Genomic DNA, 24,024 nt, shown 5'->3' with positions numbered 1-24,024 from the left:
GATTCTCGCTCGCCTTGCAATTAGAGCAAAGCGAATTTCCAAAATATTCACGCTTGTACCCAAATTCATCCCAAGCAATTAGAGTAATATCGTGATTTGGCAAAAAAAAAAAGAATCAATCTTGCTTGCTCTCGTTAGCTTTCTCCACATTGTACGCTGTTTGTGCGAAAAATGTAAGTAAAGAGGTCGCAGGTAGTAGTAGTGGTGGTAGTACTTGCGTCATTAAACGCGAATCAAATCAAACGTACGTTGTCGTCGTCGTCGTCGTCGTCGTCGCTGGCGCGCGCATTTTAATGGAATTCCAATGCAGGCGCAATCGTGCAAAAGGCGTGCGTATACTCGTGCGCGCGCTGGGGCTTTTATGCAAGTACTCTCGGAGCCTCTGCACTCGCACACAGACGTGTGATGTATATAACGAGTTTCGCGTGGGTGGCTTAGACATGTACGTACGTACGTACGTACAGTGAGCAATGCAGAAAGAGGAGTAGTGTCTAAATTAGATGTATCATAATAGCACGAAGCCTAGCGCGATCGGATCGATTCTCGTTTCGCTTCGTTGTTTTTTTTTTTATTATAAGCTGCTACTCGATCAATTTCATTGACTATGTGTCGCAATGTATAAATACGCACACACGTGATATTATAAAAAGCCGCTAAAAATATGGACACAGGATGCTGCTGTATACGGTGGCTCTTCTCACGCAGCATACATATAACAACGCGCACACGGGGGCCCCAATGACGAATATTCCTGCCTGGCAAATATAATTTTTTATTCTCTTTTTTCCTTCGCTCACTTATTCTCTTACCTTATAATACATAGTACTTAATTCCTTTCGCATTATTCGCTTTATTAACGGCAACATATTATATTGCCTACGTTATAATCTTACGAAATATTCCGATGTAGCATACAGCCGGGCTCTGCTGCGTCCTCAACGTCTTTTTTTTTTATTTCACTTTTTTTTTTCATTTTTTTTTTTTTTTTCATTTTAATTGTCGGATCCGATCAGTGAACAATATTTATTGGAATCTGTTCCTTTCTAAATTCGCAAAATCCTTTACGCTCAGCGAACATGCGTGCGTGCGGTAAGTAGAGGGGAATAAAACTACGGAGAGAGAGAGAGAGAGAGAGAGAGAGAACTCGTTTTTTATGACTAGTAACATTATTCAAAGTCTATATTTACATCGCATGTCCGTGTATATCTCTCTCGGTACCGATCGCGCGCGAAGAAACGAACGAAATCCAAATTTTTCTTCTCCCAGGCCGCCGCCGCCGCCGACGACTCTATCGGTTTCGATTATAAAATTAAAAATCTATTATTGTGCGTCTCGCGTAATACAGCGGCTCTGGGCTGGTGCGCGCGCGGGGGAAGCTGCCGCGCCTGTGCAGAATTGCAGCCCGCTTATTTTTATCTTATAATACACGCACGTATAGCAGTAGTACGCCGGGCTTATTACACGACGGAAGTCGCGAGCGGCAGACGATCGCTCGTAATAATCGCTCCAATTTTCTCTAATCCTCGAATCGTTTTCAACGCAAAACGGAAGCTGCGTACGTCAAACTCGGTCTGGAAAGGCGAGCGCGAGTATACCAGCTCCGCGGGGCGATAAAGAGAAAGTGTCTCGCCGGTTCCCCTGCTACATGACGATCGTGTTCGCGTGCGCACGCGAGTGCGTAGGAATTCCGTACGTAGGTCGCGCGGCGCACATACTCGCGGAAGAATAATGCAGCAGCGGCAGCGGCGACTTGCCTAATGCTTTATGAGCGAAGCGCGTGGGCCGTGCTTGCGCGAACGTGTCGTTTTTTTTTTCTTTCCTTTTTTTTTGTCGTCGTCGTCGAAGCGAAGCCATGAGCTCACTCATACGCCTATATAACCGGATCAGAAACCATGGCATGCAAAAACGTGTCCGCGGACATACACACACACACATATCTGATACTCCGGCTACTCTATCTCTCCGAGCACACATAGAGGCAATATTGTTAGCGCCGTCGGGGGATTGTTGTCGCTGTACTTGTCTATATTCTCTCTCTCTGGACTTGGCAGTTTCTTTCTGTCTTTTTCTTTTTCGTGTTGCGTTTCGTATACACAGGTACACACAATCCAATAAAGCAACGGCAGCAGCAGCAGTGTTAATCTTTCGTACCCATTTCAATTCCATTACGTATAGCTTGCAGCTACTTACTAGATCTACGACTTCGGGGCTCTGGGCAAATGCCATACGTGTATTACACGAACAAATCACATTTGTCGTATAGTGCGCGCGACGATGTCACCTGCCTGATTATTAATTAAGTCACTCACACACACACACACACACACACACATATGTACACGCGTGATGCGCCCGATACACGTATTGTCATGCAAAGCTTTTCGGTGGCGTCTCTCACGCTTCGGCCCGCCCCCCTTATAGGCCGCCCGAGAGAAATTACTTGCCCTCCCCTTGCTCGAGCCTCCCCCAACAGCTATGTCGATAATTCCAACAATTTCAATTAACGCTCGTCTCTGTATCCGTGTCTCTCTCTCTCTATCCCTCGTGTGCCTTTGGGCTTTCGAGTATCGAGAGCAACGAGAGCTGCACGCTTACATGGATTTAGATGAAATATAATTACACGCGCACGCGTGAATTGCTTCTGCTTCCTTCTTCTCTTTTTTTTATTCGCATCATGTATTATTCCATCTCCATTACTTTATGTACGTAGATCGAGTACAACCGCAAAAATTTATTCGTATACGGAAAGTTATATATTCATGAAAAATTGAACTCGTTCGCGATGGCATTTGACCGCCAAGGTACCCCCACGCGTGTGAGTACTCATCACTTACCGATATTAATATGCAATGACGGAATCTTTTAATTCCTCGATTATGTCAAGTATGTAATGTGTCCACTTGAAAGTCGACAAGCAATATCGACGGACGTATCGTATTACCTCGAGTAATGATTAATTATTTTTATCCGTAAACGCGACTCGACCTCTCAACTCTCGTGCTATACAAACGGGATGAATTTCAGATCCGCGCGAAAAATAAAAATCTCCGCGCGACCCTTGGGACGTAAGGGGCGCCTCTCTGAATATTACAATATGGACAATTTCGTCGTCGCCGAGCGAGATCTATTGCATTATATCGTATCAATAATTGACCGTATCGTTTCTCTTTGCCCGTGTGTTTAATTAATACGTGCTCGCGCATGCAAAATAAGCTGCGGCCGTTTTGAATGGAAAACGTATTACGTACGCCACCGCCGCCGCCGCCGCCGTTGCTGCTAAGTCGACTCATTGTTCCATTGTAATAAGCTTTCTGTTGTTATTATTGAGCTCGAATATGAAAAAGAGGCCTTTAGACAATTACTCAGTCTGCCTGTGTGTGTGTCTGTATCGCAAACGCAGTCGTCGACAACGACGAGAATAGAGAGAGAGACAGAGAGATCTTTCCCAATTGCGCGCTTTAGAAAATCACATTGATCATCGTCCGATATATAGGCACACGCATTTCGCGTGCAGCCTGTAATTACACGTATATAAAGTCGCTTTGCTCTCTCTCTGGGTATAGTACTCGCGCGTGGGCCGATGCAGCAGCGGATACAAAGTAAGAAAAAAAAATTCATCAATAGCTCGTTAGCATTATTACAGACAATGTGTACGTTATATCTCTATGTAAGAAAAATTTTTCGACGAATCCCACGCGCGTTCGTGTCTGTGCGCGCACTCGGCATCGCTTGCTCAATCGAACGCGTACAATAATAATGGAATGCGCACCTCTGTATATATTACTTCATCCCTTATACATCGAGCAGCTTATTATTCGAAACTGTAATCTTCTATTTTGCTCGTTATACGAGGATGTCTTTTTCACTCTTTCGGCTCTGTCGGATCGTTACAGGACGCGGCGCAGTGCACACACCCCGTCATCATCATGCGAGACGTCCCGCACACGGACATCGAGCAGCTCCTGTCCTTCATGTATCACGGCGAGGTGGCCGTCTCGCAGAATCAGCTGCCGAGCTTTCTCAAGACCGCCGAGATGCTACAGATTCGCGGACTGACGGACTCGAAGGACGACAAGGACGAGAAACAGGACAAAGTCGACATCCAGCCCATCTTCAACAACACCGTAGGAAACACAATGGTAAGTCGCACTTGGCAATTTTGCGCACGCTATCGAAAATTGCTTCGCTCGTTTCTCATTCGCGAATCGTGTGTTATAGGACAACAACACAACCAAACGGAATCACATCGACAGCGTGGACAAAAGTCCGACGTCGAAACGTCGACGAAGCTATACTCCAGAACTGACGGGTCTGACCTCGGAGCCGGTGTCGCGTCCGACCTCGGGCTCGGGCTCCGTATCGAGAATGGGCAATAACGCGGAATCGTTGCTCGGCCAGGCGCTAGAGGGTGGACCCACCATACTGACCCCGTCGAAAAAGAAGCACAGACGACGACGCTCGACGGGCGGCAACGAGTCCGACGACGGCGCCAACAGCGACGCCGACGTCTCGCTCAACGACAGCCAAATCAAATCCGAGCCCATCAACGACACCATCAACGACACCTTCGATCGATCGCTGTTTCACGGTGCCTTCATGAACCTCCAACAAGGTGCTTGTCATATTTTTTTTCTCGCTTATGATTTTTGTAATCGCTTCGAATGTAAAATTGACCGTTGGCGTTCTCTCTCTCGTCCACAGCCGCCTCGTACATGCCCGGTCCATCCGGAATTCAAGACAGTCGCATGGGTGAGTACGACTTTTGGGTCTCTTTCCTTTTTTTTCTTACTTAATCATCGCCACTATTTTTGACACCTGTTTTTTTCACGTAATATACTGACTCGTCAATGATTCAAATTCTGCGCGCTTAACCAAACAATTTTTCTAACTTTTTCGAATTCAAAAAAGCCCAAACTGCTAGCAATCTTCCCGCCATTCCTCCGTTTATATACTTGCATTTGTGCAGAAAAAGCAACTCTGGTCTCTCGTTACTTTTTTTTTTTTAACATTATTATCATTATTTTTAAAAATTTATGATTACGATTAAAATTATTTTTTATTAATGCCACAGTAAAAAATAAATCTGCAGCCACTATTATTTCTTATAATCACTACTGTTATGATTGTTTTTATTACAATGGTTATGATTATTATTATTGTTGTTGTTGTCATGATTATTATTGTTATTATTATTGTTATCATTACTGTTGTTATTATTATCATTACATTGCGTTGAATGCATGGAACTCTCGTACCCCTCTCAACGCCAACCCTCTCTTTCTCTCGCGTAATTTTCTCACTGATCCGCGAATTGTGCACCACTGCAAAAACACCTCTTTCAAACATCACTCATAATTTTTTTTCTCTCGCTCTCTCAATCTCTCTCTCTACGTTTTTTTTTAAATAAATTCACGTGTTACATCATTTCTAATTTCAACTAATAATTTGCACGTGCATATATAAATATTCATACCTCGCCCAGTTGACGATTCTTCGAAGCGAATTTGCGTCGTGGGGTCGACGTGCGTTCGAGATAATCGGTACGCTGCTTAGAGAGATAAAGAGGACAAAAATTTTGACAGATAAACAGAGAAAGAGAAAGAGTGAGAGGGAGAGAGACATACAAAATCAAAGTCAAAAATGTAATTTCATTTTCTATTGCATCTTTTTCTATTGATCGTGCTGGTGTGTATCTATCGTATTGGTGGTGGGAGGGGTAAAAAGGAAGCTTGCGATTATGTAACGATATGAAATATCTCAATTACAAACATGATAATAATAACTGGTGAGCGAAAATAAATTTAAAAAGAAAAAAAACGGAATAAAAAGAGTGAGAGAGCGTGTGCGTATGCTTGAAAGTTAGAAAAAGCTCAAATCGAGAGATACAGATATAGAGATAGAGATAGAGATAGAGAGAGAGAAAAAAAATAAAATTAGTCAATGATACCCGTAAAATCGAGAGTGAGAAAGAGAGAGCGAGAGAGTGAAAGAGAGCGAGAGAAAGAGAGCTAGTTTAGTGTTTAAGGACGCTCTCGGGAGGCTCGAGATGGCTGAGGACTGAAATTGCCTGCTGGTTCCAGGGAGGTGGCAGCCCTCCGCTGACTGCGGCGAGGTTTCGGCATCGTGCAGTGGCTCTGGCGGCTCCTGGCAGCAGCAGGCCACCACGGCGGGGGCCTCCGTCGTCATCCAGCAGCAGCAACAGCAGCAGCAGTTGAACCAGCAGGCTCTCAACGTCCTCAGCAGCCTCAACCCTGAGCAGCTCAATAGTCTGGTTCAGCAGAAACTGCAGCAGCAGCAGCAGCAGCAACAGCAGCAGCCAGCCGGACACGATTTCAATATGATGCTGCAATCGTGCGCTAAAAAGAAGATGGAAGAGCTCGCGTTGATGCAACCCTACACGCAGCAGCAGCAGCAGCAACAGCAGCAGCTCATGACGGACATGCAGACCAAGCCCAAGTGCCCGGAGTGCGGCAAGATATACTCGAACAATTCGAATCTGAAGCAGCACATCGTGAACGTGCACACGATCCAGACCGAGTACGTGTCCTGCCACGTGTGCGGCAAGCAGTTCAAGACCAAGCAGTATTTGCAGATACACCTGCTGTCGATGCACGGCATCAGGAAGCGCAAAAGTTATCCGGTCTATCAGCCGAGCCTCGTGCAAGCTCAAGCTCTGCCCACGGTGGCTGCGGTCTATCAGCAGCAATCGACTTCTCAACAGCAGCAGCAGCAGCAGCAGCAGCTGCAGCAGCATCAAGCTCTGCCCGAAAGGTGGAGCAGCTCCAGCGGCAGCGCCCTCGAGGACAAGCACCACTGATACGGCTGAGCGAGCGCTGATTTTCGCTCCCTCTCTCTCTCGCGATTTTAGCTCGGCCAACTACTACTACTACCGCTACTACTGATTATATACGATAAATTGCGCGCGTCTATGTACACACTCGGAGAGAGAGAGTGACGTGCGTTTGTGTAGCATAGCCTGTATATATTACATATAGGAGTCGTCGTCGCCCGCCCACTGCGAATATAAGTAAAGTATAAGCAGCGCAGGCATCGGTCGCGACTGTGTCGCATTATACGATTCATATATTTGTGTGTGTATAAGTGCATGCATGTGCCGTATGTACGTACTGCGCGCCTAGCACTGCGCTGGCTGTGCGCGCCTGACTGTATGCTGTGTGTCTATATAAGCGTGATATTATAGATGCGCGAAAGTGGCGCGCAGAGAGACAAGCGGAGTTAGACAGAGAGAGAGAGAGCAAACTCGCGCGTATTGATCTCTCTCTCTCTCTCTCTCTCTCTCTCTCTGTCGGGCGCGCAGTCACTCTATGATTCAACAAACAACGCCTTAAGACCTCCCCGCGCTCGCACCTACACGCACACACAAACGCCCACCGTGTGTTGGGCGAAGAAGACACCCCTTCCTTTTCCATCGGCAGTGGCAGCAGCACACTGCTCTCTCTGTACTACTACTACTACTACTACTACTACTACTGCTACTCGACGCTCCGCGCGACTGATAACTCTGTAAAGTTCGCTATCGTACTTTTTCTTCGGTCTCTTCTCTCATTCTTTTCCTCCTTTCTCATCTCTCTCTCTCTCTCTCTCTCTGTCTCTCGCTCACTCAATATCAGTTCTCTCTCAGCTTCCCCACCACCAGCCTCTAACAATTTACCGGAAGAGAGAATAAGATTTCGCGCCCCCTCTCGAACCGTACGTACTACTCCTCTTTGCTGCTGCTGCTGCTCGGAGATTTCTCTCCGCATGCCACGCACCATCGTATCCGTGTGTGTGTGTGTTGTACGTGCTCGCGCCCCTCCCCCTCTCTCTATGTGCTACCGCCGCCGCCGCCGTCGCGCACACACGGAATTCACTGTGTGCTGTGCGCTCTAACCGAAGATTATTTCACCACACACACATGCACGACTATATATGTACAGCAGCATATTCGCATACACACACATAGACGAGCGATCGTTGTGTTCCCTACTACTATACTACTAGTGATGCTGATACCGCTTGTAAGGCATCCGCCCCTTGGTAGATTGCGCTCATCGCGCGAATTCAGCAGCCCCCTTCGTGCGCGCGCCCGTGTGCGATTCTCGACCGAAAAGCCAGTTACTTTTTTTTTTACTTTACTTTAACTTTGCTTCTCTTTGCCTGGCCTTTTAACTTTGCCAAGGGATACGATCTAACGCGCGTTAAAATTGCCTCTTCTTCTTTTTTTTTCAATACTTTGAGTACGACCAGATCCGGCGAATAAAAAAAAAGAGTTGGAAAAAGTGACTTTATTCGTTTTCAACGAAATCAGTAAATATATGTGTATATGCAGCTGAAATTCGCAACGACAGATAAGACAGTAAAAGGCTCGAATGCGAGACAACCGGCCGACGTATAGAGGACGGCGTGACAAAAGCAATAGCTTATAAATAGTTGCTCAGCTGGTACTCGCACGCGCACGGTATACGACGCGTGTGTGCAGTATTGTATGCACCGCACACACACACACACACACACACGCCTACGAGAGAGCGCCTAGTTCGAGCCCACGAGCTCTGTAGTTCGAACTGCGTAAACAGGGCCCTGTGCACGACGACGAGCTTACGTTATAGCCACACGCACACAACCGCTGTCCGAGCAACGAGCAAACATACAGCCCGGAATCTCTTGGAGCGAGGATTAATCACGTCTGGCTGCGCGTAAATACCGCCCGACTGCCATTGTGTGTGTGTGCGCGTGTGTGTCCCGTTTGTCGCGCGTCGATAAATCCCCGGAAAATTTCCGCGTCTTTTTTGGAAAAAAAAGAACGCGACGAAACAATAATAAAAATCAACGAGCTCGGGGACGAGGAGAATAATGATCATGCTAAATCCGTGTAAATCGGTAGCGCGCGGGGCGATTACGCTCTGCCTTCGTGTAAATGTTTCTGAGCACGAGTCGAGCATCAGCGCGGTAGTAAAAAAAAACGCGATCAAAAGGATCGGAAAAATACTTGAGCAGGTGACGCGCCGAACAGATTTTTATTGTACCATACCGAGTCATTTTTTTTTTTCCAGCGAATTTCGATGTAATTTATTCTTCTCGTTGTACGACTCTTAAATTGTAAACGTTCGGCGCACGCATGGGGCTTGCGATGACTTTTCGTCCGTCTCTGGATAGCCCTGCGCGCGAGGTAAGGCGATTCTCCCGGCGTCCATTATAACCCACACAGAGAGCAGAGGGTCGAAAGTCAGAGAGAGAGAGGAGAGATGGAGACTCGTCGAGATTTTCTCTTTTGCGGGTGACACACGGAAATAAGATCAGTTCGCTCGTGGATGAAAGGGGTCGTTGGCTCCTTACGCCGTCCTCGGCCCCTCTCTTATACTATCTGCTAGCTCGGGTGGGCTGGTGCGCGCGCGAACGAGAGAGAGAGAGAAAATAAGCCTCTTTCGCATTTGAGAATACGTAATATTCTTCTGTGGAAATTTCACTTGAACTCTTGCGAGTCCAGTCGCAGAGACGCGCAACCCCACGACTCGCTCGTCCGTCTTTTTTCTCCATTTTGCACAGTGCCACCAACGCAGGAGCGAGCTTTCGCACTTACGATTCGATTCGTTTCTCCCTTTTTTTTATTTTTTTTTTACTTTATTTCGCCTCTGCACCGCTGCGTACGTTGTACATATCGAGAATTTCGACACATGTGCGCAGCCAGCCACCCTTGCCTCCTTTGCCTCCGGCAGAAGGAAATAAGAGAAAATATGTTTGATATTGATTCGGATGAGTTTTGCTCTCCCTCTCTGTCTCTCGTATCTATCCTTCACTTTCTCTTTCGCAATACGTTTCATACATAATTTTTGCTCGTGCTTCTTTTTTACCCTACGTACCTATATACCGCATCTTTTTGTAAGCTGCGATGTATTTCACGTTTCGAGTTGAAATATCGAGAAGCACCAGACGCGATCGCCGCCTCGCATGTGTACGCGCGCGCGCCTATCTACCCCCTTTTGCGAAGTGCTACTACTACACCCGCAAACGAGTCGGGCATATTTTAAGAAGGGTTCGAAGGCCCACCCTGAGCTAACGATTATTTGCATATTTATCACGATATGATTTATGTGCTCTCTCTCGCTGCTGCTGCTGTTGCTGCTGCTGAATTCGGCCAACAATTTTTTAGCTCGCTTTTAATCGAAAAAAAAGGCAGACAAGAAAAATACGTATAAACGATAGCTTCTTTGGCGGAGAAAGATAATAATAATCGAGCTTATTGGGCCGTGAAGGCCGCGAGCACAAACTTTATACTGCAGCAACGCGCAGAGCTACAATCGAGCTTGGATTTTTTGCTTTTTTTCTCTCTTTCTCTGAAAGTACAGTCTATATTTTTTAAGACTCAATTATACTTTCGATCTGTACGACGCTCTCGAATCTCCCTATTGGCTTTAATCAATGCTTGCTGCACGCACAAGTTCACAGCGATCGAATCCAAGTGGTTGGCGAATTTCAGACTTTCCGATTAATTGAAAGGACGCATCTGTCATAATGGGAAATCGTTGTATGCATTGTGTAGGCTATAGAAACAAAAAGACGAGCGCATAATATCTTCGATTAGAGCTGAAAACGCACACATATAAATCTCAGTTCGAGACCGTCATAAATAAATATCAAGCCAAAGAGATCGCGTGACGAATGCGTGAAAAAAAAGCTCGTGTCTCGAGTCGTGCATATACGGGTGCGTACCACCAGACACGTACGTAGACGTGCAAAAGAAGCAAAAAAAAAAGGAAAAAAAAAAACTAGAAAAAAAGGGAGCGAAAGGCGATTGTAAAAGGGGGTTGGTTGGCAAAGCACTAAGGCAAGTCTCGGCTCTTGGTGGAAATGGGCGAGGCGGCGGCGGCAGCGGCGTTGGCGGTGGCGGTGTGAGGCGTCGGCGGCGGTGTGAGGCGTCGGCGGCGGGCGCGCGCTCTGGAGATTCGCAGGAATGATAGTCATATAACGAAGAGAAAGAAGGAGCGAGCGCGTGTGCGAGGCCGATGGATCAATACCCGTTGCGCTGCTTAGATACCTTCCTTCATTGCTCGATGGGCAAAGAGATGGGAAAGGATGAGAAAGAGAGAGAGAATGAGAGGGAAAGAGACAGATACACCATAGATAGACGAAAAGAGAGAAAGAGTAGGATTTCTTCCGGTATGAACGCACATAGACACGCACACACGCGTGCGGAACGGTGCTGTTGTCCCCCCGTGGAGAATTTAACCAATGACTTACGCACCACCACCACCACCACCACAATTACACACAAACGTTAAATACACACATATACGTGTATATCCTGCAATCGGGCACGCCCTGCTACGAGAGCGATACGAGAGTGTGATATAGTTTCAAATTAAGCAAAGACCAAAAAAATAAAGTAGTGAAAACAAAAAAAATCGGCTGAAAAAAAGTTAAAAACGATTTATATGCATGCCTGAGTAGCCAGTTGAATTGTCTGCGCGCGAGCAATGGCGGGAGAGATGCTGCACGCGCGTTGTTTGCAGAAAAATAAAAAAAAAATAAATAAAAAAAATAAAAAAGTAAAAAAAAAAGCTGCAGGGCTCTGACGACGATGATCGCGAAGCGAAAAATGTCTCCTTGCAAAAAAAACAAAAGCTCTGAGCTGTGGCACTGGTTGTTGCCTGGTTGTAGGGTCCTTGCCGGCGTCAATGGCCATCGGTGTCAGCAACAAGGACAGTCAGCATCAGCAGCTCCATCACCACCGCCGGACGTCGCAGTCGTCGTCGTCGACGGCTGTGGAGAATTTCGCCCGTCTTTACAGCGCCCTGAGCAGCGCCACGGCAGCCGCTGCCGTGGGTCGACAGCAGCAGCAGCAGCAGCAGCAGCACTGCTCGCAACAAGCTAGCAACAACGTCGCCGAGGAGCTGAGGCCCGTGTGCCGCTACTGCGGGCGCAGCTACTCCTCGCCCTCGAATCTGCGCCAGCACGTGAAAAACGTACACTCGAACTGGCCGCCGCCCGACACCTGGCCCCAGTGCAACGTGTGCGGCAAGCGCTGCAAGACCAAGCACTACCTCATCAATCACCAGCTGCAGGCCCACGGCATCCACCAGAGGCCCAGTCTGGCCGGTGGCGGTGGCGGTGGTGGCCAGCAGCAGCAGCAGCCCCACCCGACGCGCTGAGTCGACGTTACTCGTACGATTCCCTCCGCGATCGTGACCACCACCCCCCCGCGCTATCGGGCTGACTCGTGACGGACGAGGTTCGGTCCCCGCCACCACCATCGCTTCTTTCGCTTCTTACGTTGTTGTTGTTGTTGTTGATTGATTGACCTCATCATAGCCTTTTGCACCATCTTCATCCTCACAATCACTCAACACGTACACATACATAAAACACACACACAGTTTAATAACACACTTGAAAAGAGAGAAAGAGAGCGAGAGAAAGAGAGAGATACGAAGAGACATATAGATAAATAAATAGTTAGAGTTGAGAGGTTGAGAGAGATATCGAGAGATTTCGAGAGAGAGAGAAACAAACAAAAATCGGGCTGCTTGTGTCGTTGGAGGTGTGTAACATTGTGGTATGGTGGTGGTTGCAGATCAGAAGTACGACGAGCCCAGTGAGACCGCTGCTGCTCATGCCGCTGCTGCTGTTTCTGCCAACCACGCGGCCTACCACCACCCCCACAGCAGTCAACAGCAGCAGCAGCAGCTGCACGCCATGACGAGGCTGCTGCGCCAACACCAGCAGCAGCAGCAGCAGCGCCAACAACTTCAACATCAGAGTCAACAGCAGCAACGTTATGGTCAGCAGCAGCAGCCAAGATCGTCCGCAGGTTTCGCTTGTCCTCTCTGCTCTAGGGTGACCCCCGACATAGGCGACATGAGGGCGCACCTGGACCAGCACTATCCCCGCGACTCGCCCATGTGTCCGGTCGCCTCCTGCGCCAAGACCTTCTCCCATCCCAATAGCGTGCGCAATCACATGCGCCTCAAGCACCCGCTCCAGTGGGACCAGATCAAGACTCTCAGATGGACCTACGTCTGATGACGATAATCTCTTGTATCGGCCTAAAGGACTATCGATATGCCGCTTACCACCTATAGATACCTCTCGTATATATGTAACGACGACATCGCGACGTCGACATTCTTTTTCTTTCTTATATATTTGTCTTATAAAAGAGACGAGCGACGACGCCTCCTATAATCACTATTATGTCTCCGGCTTTGCTGTGATATATGTTATGTAAACTATCTATTTATCCTTGTATGTATAAAAATTGTATGACATTTATATAATTATATATAGTCTATACTTATACACGTAAAACGCAGAACACAAATACAATATATATATACAATATTGATTATATTATTTATGCTCTTGCGAGCGGCTAGTGACATACCGATTATACTCGATTATTACATTTACGTGTACTTATTGCTATCGTAGAGGTAGTCTCTGATACACGCATTACAAACACACAATAATGCATACTCTTTCTGCGTCGACCGAATCGCTGAAAGGACGCACCCGATTACGTTTGTTATTATTTCGTCGCGAACGCGACACGCGTTGGCGCGCGGCTTCCTTCCTTCGAAACTTGCTACCCCCGCCCCGGAACATGTTCACGTGAGTATATACGACAACAACAAGCAAAAAAAAAAATAAATACAGCAACCATCGTGGCCACGATGCAATAAACTTACGCGCACATGTAAATTATTAGCGATCGAAGCGCTGTACACAATACCTAGCGAGCTAAGTTATAGGCTAAAGAGAGATAAAAGTCCCCCCCCCTCCCGAAAAAAAGCAAATACCTCGTATATTTTCAACTTTGCAGCGGACACGCGCGAAAAATATATCGTATAAATAAAAATATCGTACAATAGATACTCTATAGAGATTGTAAGAAGTAGAACGCGATCCATTGCATGCCTAAAATAAAATATTAAAAAAAAAAAAAAAACGATGAAAATGTATATTCAATATGTAAGAGTAGTTAAGGGAGAGAACGAATGAAAAATAACGTTTGCGACGATTAATAATCGGGCGAGAGAAAGACGAAGAAAAAGTTGGGAAAGAAAGCAAAACAATGTTCCTCGAAGCTGAGTAAGCCAGCCTTACGCTACAAAATTAGCTTTATAAAAAAAAAAAATAAAACTTAGAGATTCCTAGATTATTATATCGCGTATAATGGAGTAATCACTCTTAATTTATATAGAAATACTATATATTATGAAAACGAGCGAATTATAGATATATATAAATGAAAAATAAATTTATAAATATAGATGAATTATTTTACGAGACTGCGATATTCATTGTGAGAAAAATAAAGTGAGTGAGACACGCGCGCGACACTTGTTTTTTGAGGATTTTCTACGTTTAACTTTAAATTCAACAATCATATATATGTGTGAGCTTGAAAACGTAAAATGTATTACGATTGTAATACTTTGTAGATGTGATTTAGTTTTTTTGTAATAAGATTAATTTTTATTTTTTTACTAAAAATTCCCCCCCGATCATTGGTCAGTATTTTGGCAAAATTTACAAACAAAAAAATATGTCCCTGAGTGAATGAGAAAAAGTTTGTACATACGTGTGCGTGAAAGACAGGAGAAAAGTTACTATAATTGTAGAAATTAGACAAGTAAGTTCATTATAAATGAGTTATAAAAAATGTTTTAAACGCCGTGTGTTGAATGACTCGTGTGTGTGTGTGTGTGTGTGTGTGTGTGTGTGTGTGTGTGTACATACAATGTATAAAAATATAAAAATGTTTGGCATTTGTTATTTCAACGCGCGTCGCCTAATGTGTAAGCAAAGGGTCTGATATACCAAAAATAACGCACCAAAACGCGTAGACCCGTGTGTCTGCGTGTGTGCCCTCGTAACAGGCGCGCAACGAGCTCCCGTTCATAATCCGCGCGTATACGTGTTGCGTCGAAGGAAATTATTTTTTTTGTTTTTTTTTTGTTTTGTACTTTTCGCGCGCGCGCGCGACACGCGTTGAAAATGAGTATGATACAGTGGTGTACTCGAAGCGAATGATATATATATTCGAAGATATTGGCGCGCATCCGTGTTGTGTTGTCTCCGATACCGGAAAAAATAAAGAGGCGCCAGAGTAACAAAAAAAAAGGTCTATTTTCGAATATAATCTACACACGATTAATCTTCGCAATCAAACTATAATGTACGCGTTACGGTAGCAAATGACAAAACAGTATGCATATGAAAAAAAAAACACAAGTTATATTCTATAGAGAGCGAATTGTGGTGCTTTATTTTAGAAATCTAAAAGAGCAGAATATATTAAGGGAAACAAAATAGTAAAGTCATATTAAAAAACAAACGCGCAAAGAGTACGATAAGAATTATCGACGCCAGAGTTATATGAAATTGTAATTATTTCAATAATGCTTTGTATAATAAAAAAAAATAGGTATCTAAAAACTGAAAGTTCGTCACTTTTTGATTGACCCAAATGCATGCTTTATAGAAAATAAAAAAAAAATTAATAAAATGAAAAAAAATCCATTAGCCTCTAGCGCTATTTTCCTTCTCAACGTAACATTTACGTTTCTCTGCACGAGAGGATACATGCAGTCTGGGCTTAATACTAACATCGCCATGCAGCTGCTCTGCGGGTTTGAACAATTCTTACAGTTAACTCTATCGTAGATTAGACATATATTCCAGAAAGACATTCCCTCCCCCCCAACGATCGTCGATTAAATTTCATTCGTGTCTCGTTTTTCTCTTGCAGTAATAGGACGCAACGGAGAGCAACATCCTCGCATACGCGCTACCGATCCCCGGCCGTGCCCCAAGTGCGGCAAGGTCTATCGATCGGCGCACACGCTGCGCACCCACATGGAGGACAAGCACACCATCTGCCCGGGCTATCGCTGCGTGCTCTGCGGCACCATCGCCAAGTCCAGGAACTCTCTGCACTCGCACATGTCTCGGCAGCATCGCGGCATCAGCACCAAGGACCTGCCGGTGGTGCCCATGCCGGCGCCCTTCGATCCCGAGCTGGCGGTGCGCCTCTTCGCCAAGGCCGGCCACATCGTCGACATCAACGAGCTGCGCGCGAGAGCCAGTCCGACGAACGGCGGCGGAGGCGGCGGCGCTGGCGGGGGAGGCGCCACCTCCTCCTCTTCCTTGGGACGGCGACGATACGACACGCAGTCGATAGACGACGACGACGGGGAAATGAACGCCGACGACCCTCAAGATTTAACGATGGGCGTGACCAACCGGTAAGTGAAATTCACCTAGTCACCGAGAGAGAAATTCTTTTCCCTCGACCCGAACGTTTCGTGTAATTTTTCGTTTCTCTTTCCCCCCCCCGCAGTTATGCCACGTCCACGCCCAACAGCATCTTGAACAAGTTCAATTACACGCAGAACGGACTGCATCAGACGCCTCAGCACGGCGCGGTGTCTTCCGCGAGTGCCAGCAACGGTTGTCTGCCACCGTCCATGTCGCAATTACCAGCGGGACTGGCCGCCTTTAATCCGCTGTCGAGCCTGCAAGGCCAACCGAACGGCTCGAATCCGATCGTCGAGTCGTTCCTGCAGCTCTTGGCCGATAACTCGAGCTTGTCCGCACTCGGTCAGCTGGGCCCGGAGCAGGTGGCGGCTTACACGGCTCAAACGAAGGCCCTCCAGATGAGCGCCTTGCGTAAGTTAGCCAACAGCGCCTACGGCTCGTCGGTGATGATGGCACATGCCGCCGCCGAATCGCCGTCTCATTCTGCGCCGTCGACGTCGAAAAATAACGAACGAGATTCGTCGGTATGTGAGGATGACACTTTTAGCGATGAACTTGAGCCTGATACCGCTCAACCCGAATAAAAAAAAAGCCGCCGAGCTCGATTGCATCGGCCGATTGCACCACACACTATCGCGCGCGCACGCGCGCACATGAATATCAAATATTCTCGTAAATGTACGAGATCGGTTATCCCATTAGCTTTCAATTATCAAAAAACAGCTTGCCGACGGCAGCAACAAATTGAAACGGAAAATTAAAGCTGAGAAAGAGCGCTATATCCTCGAGCTAACTTGAAACTGCCGCCGCACCAATGGAGAAAGAGACTAACAAAATAATTCAGGTTTCTCGAGTAATGCCATACGAAATGAAGATGTTTGAACTTGCATGTGTGCACGAGTGAATGTAGTTTACTTTCAATAAGTAAGGTTTATGTATGCTAGTGAACGTTATCATAATACTACAGGAATGAAACCGATAATATTTTAAGAATATTTAGAGTGAGTTGTGATGAAAGAGATTTAAAAAATATATTTTATGCATTCAAACATCGGCTGTTTATCAACCGGTCTTGGATATTTTTTTTTTAAACTGACGCGTTATCGAAGTTTACTAATCATTTTAAAAAAGACTTTGATTAAATTTTTAAGCAATGAATCGTAATTTTCATTCTTAAAAATATCTATATTGCAAAAAAAAAAACGAAAGACTTCTCGTCGTAAAATAATTTGCTGTTTTTTCAATGGAACTAAATATTTTGTGGTCATAAACTTGAATGGCTCCAAGAAATTCATAATGAAACCACTTCTTGCCTTGATGCTCTCTAAATAGTATATAAATATTTTCTGAACGATTAATGATAATGAAATGTCAAACCTACAGGTTTACCGGTGAAAACGAACGATTAATCGTTAAAAAGTACAAACTTGATCAATCTCAAAAATATTATAAATATCAGAGGTCAAAAAAGAATTTATATACAATTAAAATTTAGTTCTGAACGATTCAATGCATTGATTTAAAAAAATATGTAATATAGTTGCGTGTAAGATATAGTTTAACTAATATTTGGATCTGATTATTTGAATAATGAATCATAAATAAGTATGATGATATAATTAAATTCAACGAATTCGTATAAGATTTTTGAATGATTGAAAGTTGACTTACGAAATGAAAAATATATTGCAAGTGAACGAGTGCAATTATGAATTATTTTAATGTGCATAAGTTATAAATTTAAGCTTTTCAATATAGCTGATCGAGAGGATTTGGGAACAGGCATTAATGTATGCCCATTAAATTATTGAAATCGAACAAAAAATGTGTGAATGATCGCGTGGAGATACCTTTACCGTGCCATATACTCGTTAGAACGAGTCGAACAATGAAAATCAATTTTTCACAAAAAAAGTAATGCAGATCTGAAAAACGATAGACATGTGAGAATTTTTAATGAGGATCTCGTTGGTACAAAGACTCAACCACGAAATTACTACACATTTACTGTATCTCTTACAATATTAATTGTACTATAATAAAATAGCCGCGGATCAAGGGAATACTTTAAAATGAATTTATATCTATTAATAAAAATTGTATTATAATACGAACGGTTTAAAGAGCCGTCGCAGGCTACTGCTGACGAGTTAGAGACGACGTCGAGCATAATTGTAGTTATATTTAACTTTCATCTGAGCTTTTAGAGCTCACAAAGAATCAGATTCTATCCTTTTACCGCAATCATACGATGAAGACGACATAATGTAAATATATATTTATATTTGATAACATTTAACAGCGCAACAGAGTCACATCCGCCGAGTCAGCCTACTAACGATACACAAATATCATAATTTTTTACCACAGTATTTACAATAATTACTATATAAAAATAATAGAGCTCTATTTATACAAGCATTATAACAGAGATAAGTTAACATATCCTAATCTGCGATGATATAAGCCGCCCATTGGAATATTTCACGCATATTTATATTTATACAGAGAATGTATTTTTACCGCGAAAAACGCGTAACTTTGTACACATGCATGCTCGATTGTATATAAAAGACAATGTGTATACCTGAACAAAATGAGGAAAAAAATGAGTTGCCCGTCGTCTCTCGCTTGTCGCCCTTATGTAAATTGCGTTGTAACTTGGTAAAATATTGAAATATAATATGAACCCGAAAATAGTCGACAATAGTCACTTTTATCAAACAATAATACAAATAACAAAATAACAGTATTGCAATAGTTGTTAGAAAAGCCAAAGTCGATCAAGTTCTTCGACCGCAGAAAGCTCCAATCTCACTTGCAGATTTTTCTTATCTTACTGCCTTTGTTGTAATCCGTCCCTCGATCAAATCGAGCAGCAGTCAAATCCATGATCTAATCTTTCTCACAAAGATCGTTGTTAATTAAATGTGTATTTGCCTATAAAAATGTATATCTGTTGTAAAGCGTACGTAGACAGCAAAAAAGGCACCAAGATAAATAGACGCCTACATGGGAGCTTTCGTGCCGGTTTCAACTTGTGACGATGAATATTTTGTTTTTTTGTTTTTTACTCTCTGTTCATAATCGAATGCATACACAATCAATAGATAAATACTCTTGATAGCGATTATGAAGCAAACTACAAAAAAAAACTACAAAAGCATCCAGGCCGTGATACTATAATATTTATATTATTACTACTACCTAACTACTATATACCTATTGAATAAAACAGGTGATACTCTGATGAGTATCTTATATGATTCATACCAATATTTTACCACACGCTTGCCGCGAAGCGTTTTTAACAGATTAATGAACATAATACATACATAACTCTATTTTTTGTCATTTACGTGTTAATTGTTGATTTGTTGGTTTGTTACAAGTTTTTCTTTTTATACTGCTGCGGGCAACAGTTTTGCTTGCGTTCGCGCATGAAATACCATTCATGGGGAAAAATGTATACGGTTTTTTTCAAGTCTGTTAAATGATGATTATTATTTTATAAAGCGAGCCACTTATAACAACATACAGAAAAAGGATAGCCATACTTGTCAGTTATCCATTTCATCATTTGTTCTGCGTCTTTTTAACATGACTATTTTGTATGAATGATCATTAAACGTAAGCGAATTTAAAAGATATTTGACGGAAAAAGTATGTGTATGTAATGAATTTATTCGCATGACGAATTTTTAATTTCATTGTATCTATTTATCGGGTTTATGCACGAATTCTTTATAAAATTTTTCTTCTACTTTTTTTTCTAAAGCCAAAAATAATTTTAAAATTTTTGTGTGTCTGAGTATGATTGAAATTATTAATTGCTTAAAAAGAACTTAAAAAATTAAATTAATGATGAATACGATTATAATAATTATCGTAATTGTAATTATTTAAGTAATTAAATATAATGAAATAACATATAAAACGTAATAGAAATCTCACTGCCGATAAGTTTTTCTTGCGTTCGGTAAATATACATGTTGCGATTTAATGAAAATATTTATTTTTATTTTTTTTTTATTATACCATTTCGCAAGCTGATGTACTTATACTCGTCTTTTATGTACGCGTGCGAGCGGAAGTATTAATTTCTCATTAATCTTACTGTAAGCAGAAGTCATTTTTGTCCAGCGTCATGTGCCGTAAAAAATTCTTGATTGTAGATTTATATCTTATTATTTAATGTTGGAATCTACGAAAATGTACAGATAAAAAATCTGAAAAAGCGAGTAAGCAAAAGATATCGGAAATGCATTTGCCATTGCACGTTATAGAGATATTTGTATCGTACTTATAAGATTATGGGAAAGAATTGAATCTCAAATGCCACGCGATTATAAGAGGAGTAGAAAAAAACTCATATTGTATTTATATTGTAGATATACCTATAGTTTAAAGACAAAAACTAAACAGGGCTAACTTAAGTAATTCATGTTAAGATCGTGAGAGTACAGTTTTTCTATTATCAATTGGCGATTCCGAGCACTTTTAATTATTATTGTTACATTCAAAATATCGAATATTTCGGCAACACGCCGACTTACACACACGATATCAAACTGTTAATTGTGTACTTGAGTCGTTTTCGTTCTATTAATGTGCAATCTACGAGCATTGAAAAGCTAAATTTAAGATTATTCAATCTGTTGACTGTGCACCGACCAATTTCTTAAAATGCCGTTTTTATAAGAATTTATTTTTGAATTAACTTGTAAAGAAGAAACTGCAAAGCAAATGCAGCATCAAATCAAATAGCAAGCTATTGTACTCTTACTTCTTGTCGAAAATTACAATGCATATCGTAAAGTCATGGAGCAAGCAAATGCGTAATATCCAACAATAATTACGAAAACGAGTTCAAGTTTCACAAAGTCAAATAATTTAGATCTAAACTGTTATAATTGAAAATTTAAGGTGCTTTCTAGTTTATTACGTAAATTTATGTACTTATGTATTATTATTGTACTGAAATTGGCAAGTAACTCTATTCTTTACTCTTGCAAAATTTTGTTTTCACCTGTTGATTCGTATTACATCTATCATTGTGTTAATATCCTCAATTCTATTTTTCATCCTCTCATTTTCATTAGCATGTAAGCGTTTGAACTTGCCAAGTTTAAATAAATAATTTCAACGATTACATTACGTTTTTATTTCATTTTTTTCCTTTATCATTTCATTATGTATACTCCCTGTATAATTTCATGACAATATTGCATCTATATCCATTTGTAACAATCGCACGAGATTAACAGAAATATTTTTACATGCAGTCACGATATCATCTTAACCGATAATTGTAAGAATACTTGAAATTGACACGACAAAGGAAAAATTATGTAGCAATGCAAGAATGCGAAACATACAGTGAAAAGCGCCAATTATCAAGCATTTTTCGCTACATCGAAGAAGCTCGTGTTTCGCGGGTTTCGTGCCTTTTTATAGCCTGCGTAAATCCATTATTCTAACACCATTAAGAGTAAAAATCGCAGGTATTCACAGTTCCTAAAATTGCCTCTACATCTACTCAAACAAGTAATGTAAAGGCTGAAATGCATTCGTAATTAAACGAGTGCAAATTGTAAAAAAAAACAAATTAAGTCAAACGAATAATGACATTGTATACGATAATTTTCATAATCATTAACATAATTGTGATGAAGCATCACATAGCATAAAAATATAAAATAAATTATTGTTTGAGCCGATGTATAAAACACCCAATTGTGTATGATGCTTGATAATTAAAGTAAAAAAATATGGTTTTATAGTGTACACGTTTTTATTATTTCATTAGACGTCAGTATAATCAAATGTCTATGGAAATAATGTGAAATGCATAAAATTTTTTTAATGTTTTTTTGCTTTCTCGAAAAATGTAATAAAGAATATTTTTAAAAACTTAAAAAATGCATTTGTTTATTGATTTTGTAAATGTTTACAAATATACGCTTATTGATTTGTATACAATCTTTAAATATTAAATAACATTTGAAGATAGAGAACACTCGATATTTTTGTTAATTATTGCAAAAAATTGGGAAAATTTATGTCGATAACTTTCAAAATGATCAGTTCTCGAGTAAAAAAATTTATTTTTTATTTTTGATTTTTATTTACAAAATCGCGATTCATTTTACCCACTTGGACGTCGTAAGTGTAAAATATAAAAAAAGCTTGCTCTGATTACGAACTAAATGAGAACTGTCAGAGAGACGCTTACTTTGTAAAAAAAATGCTCAATTAATTGATTATTTACAAAATTTTCAATAACTTTTTAATCTTCATAGTGTAATGAACAAGGAAGTTTAAATCGAAGACTGGTTGCGCGCCATTGGCATGCCATGTGAACTGTGGTGGCAGCAATTACAGTCGAAAGTAAGCGTGGCCGGTGGAGAACCTGACCGAGTTTCTAACCTCTGTCGTTTTTATTTTTTTTTAGTACACTGAAGAGACTAATATGTAAGTTTGATTTGTTTATTTATATTAATAATTATTTATATCAATTATTTAAATTAATTTTATCAAAGAAATTTGTTGAAATTGCAAACTTTAACAGAGTGCAACTTGTTTTCATTATAAGATATTAGAGTACCGTAAAATAAACTAGTTACACGAGTGTATTTGTTTTAACGGTTTCAATATCGATTAAGCAACTGTAACAATTAACTTGACAACAATAAAAACAATTGAATAAAAATAACTATCTGTAGAAATTATCTTTGTGTATTAACTTAATCAAAATTAATTCAGATCTTTTGTTTTTCCATTGTAACAGCTCATCATGGGCAAGGGAAATAATATGGTGCCCAATGGGCATTTCCATAAGGACTGGCAGCGGTATGTCCGCACCTGGTTCAACCAGCCCATGCGAAAAATCCGCAGAAGGACCAATCGCATCAAGAAAGCACGCTCTGTTGCCCCAAGGTAAGTTATCAGTTATTTTGTATTCCAAACTTCTTCCAATTATGTGTTTTTGGCATTCATGATACTAATCATATAAACTACTCTTGCAGGCCAGTTCAGGCTTTCAGACCATCAGTACACTGCCCAACCCAGCGTTACCACAAGAAGGTCAGGGAAGGTAGAGGATTCACCCTCGCTGAACTTAAAGCTAGTGGGCTCAACAAACGCTATGCCCAGACCATTGGCATCGCTGTCGATCCCCGCAGAAGGAACAAGTCAATTGAAAGCCTTCAACGAAATGTCCAAAGGCTAAAGGAATATAAGACAAGACTTATTTTGTTCCCTCTGAATCCCAAAAAGGTATGTTGCAAAAGTCTCTTCTTTGTTTTTAATTAAACTTTGAATTAACATCTAAAAATACAAAATATTTTAATCTATTTGTCATGTGGTTATTCATGTTTATGAAAGTAATTGCCAAGGGATATTTTCTAAAACCAACAATTTCATGTTTTTCAGATCAAGAAGGGAGAGACTGAACAGTCACAAGCTGTAACTCAAATTAAGGGCAAAGTGATGCCAGAGGGTGTTAAGGCTCCATCCGCCAAATCAATGGCCCGAGTCATCACTGAAGATGAAAAGAAATTCAATGCTTACGTTGCATTGAGAGTTGCCAGAGCCGACGCTCGTCTTGTTGGCATCAGAGCAAAACGTGTCAAGGATGCATCTGAAAATCCAGATGATGTTACCAAAGTCAAGGACAAGAAAGCAAAAAAATAAGTTCATCGACACTGTATTATGTTTATTAAATTTTAGAATAGATTTTATAATAAAATGAAATATCATAAT

At 41.9% G+C, this 24,024-nt stretch overlaps 2 protein-coding genes across 5 annotated transcripts in view; both read left to right on the top strand.

Annotated features, from left to right (window-relative positions):
• Positions 1 to 19,415, top strand: part of LOC106658404 (protein abrupt) — a 33,655-nt gene extending 14,240 nt beyond the window's left edge. For 2 of the 4 annotated variants that reach the window (XM_014380340.2, XM_014380341.2), the window contains exons 3-7: positions 3,894 to 4,139; positions 4,219 to 4,612; positions 4,702 to 4,749; positions 15,752 to 16,247; positions 16,343 to 19,415. In XM_014380340.2, coding sequence (XP_014235826.1) covers positions 3,894 to 4,139; positions 4,219 to 4,612; positions 4,702 to 4,749; positions 15,752 to 16,247; positions 16,343 to 16,844 — 1,686 coding nt within the window. In that variant the 3' untranslated portion in view covers positions 16,845 to 19,415. Of the gene's footprint in view, positions 1 to 3,893; positions 4,140 to 4,218; positions 4,613 to 4,701; positions 4,750 to 6,080; positions 11,617 to 11,658; positions 12,418 to 15,751; positions 16,248 to 16,342 lie in introns of those variants that run through there. The other 2 variants (XM_023458102.1, XM_014380343.2) reach the window with 2 other exon arrangements.
• Positions 19,416 to 22,648: 3,233 nt separating this feature from the next.
• On the top strand, positions 22,649 to 23,974 carry LOC106658367 (60S ribosomal protein L13-like). The gene is made up of 4 exons (XM_014380278.2): positions 22,649 to 22,734; positions 23,051 to 23,199; positions 23,289 to 23,538; positions 23,695 to 23,974. Exons 2-4 carry the CDS (start codon positions 23,057 to 23,059, stop codon positions 23,953 to 23,955), a joined length of 654 nt encoding a protein of 217 aa, XP_014235764.1. The 5' UTR covers positions 22,649 to 22,734; positions 23,051 to 23,056; the 3' UTR covers positions 23,956 to 23,974.
• Positions 23,975 to 24,024: the final 50 nt, after the last annotated feature.

The sequence above is a fragment of the Trichogramma pretiosum genome, unplaced genomic scaffold (genome assembly GCF_000599845.2).
Source record: "Trichogramma pretiosum strain Unisexual culture from Peru unplaced genomic scaffold, Tpre_2.0 scaffold70, whole genome shotgun sequence".
In the NCBI taxonomy this organism is placed as follows: Eukaryota; Metazoa; Arthropoda; class Insecta; order Hymenoptera; family Trichogrammatidae; genus Trichogramma; species Trichogramma pretiosum.
This window is presented reverse-complemented; position numbering and strand designations above follow the sequence as displayed.

What these genes read in the sequence shown, in the direction of transcription:
- LOC106658367 (XM_014380278.2), top strand. Translation starts at nt 23,057, where the DNA reads ATGGGCAAGGGAAATAATATGGTGCCCAATGGGCATTTCCATAAGGAC. An exon ending in GCACGCTCTGTTGCCCCAAG is followed by an intron (nt 23,200 to 23,288) that starts GTAAGTTATCAG and finishes CTACTCTTGCAG; the next exon opens with GCCAGTTCAGGCTTTCAGAC. An exon ending in TCCCTCTGAATCCCAAAAAG is followed by an intron (nt 23,539 to 23,694) that starts GTATGTTGCAAA and finishes CATGTTTTTCAG; the next exon opens with ATCAAGAAGGGAGAGACTGA.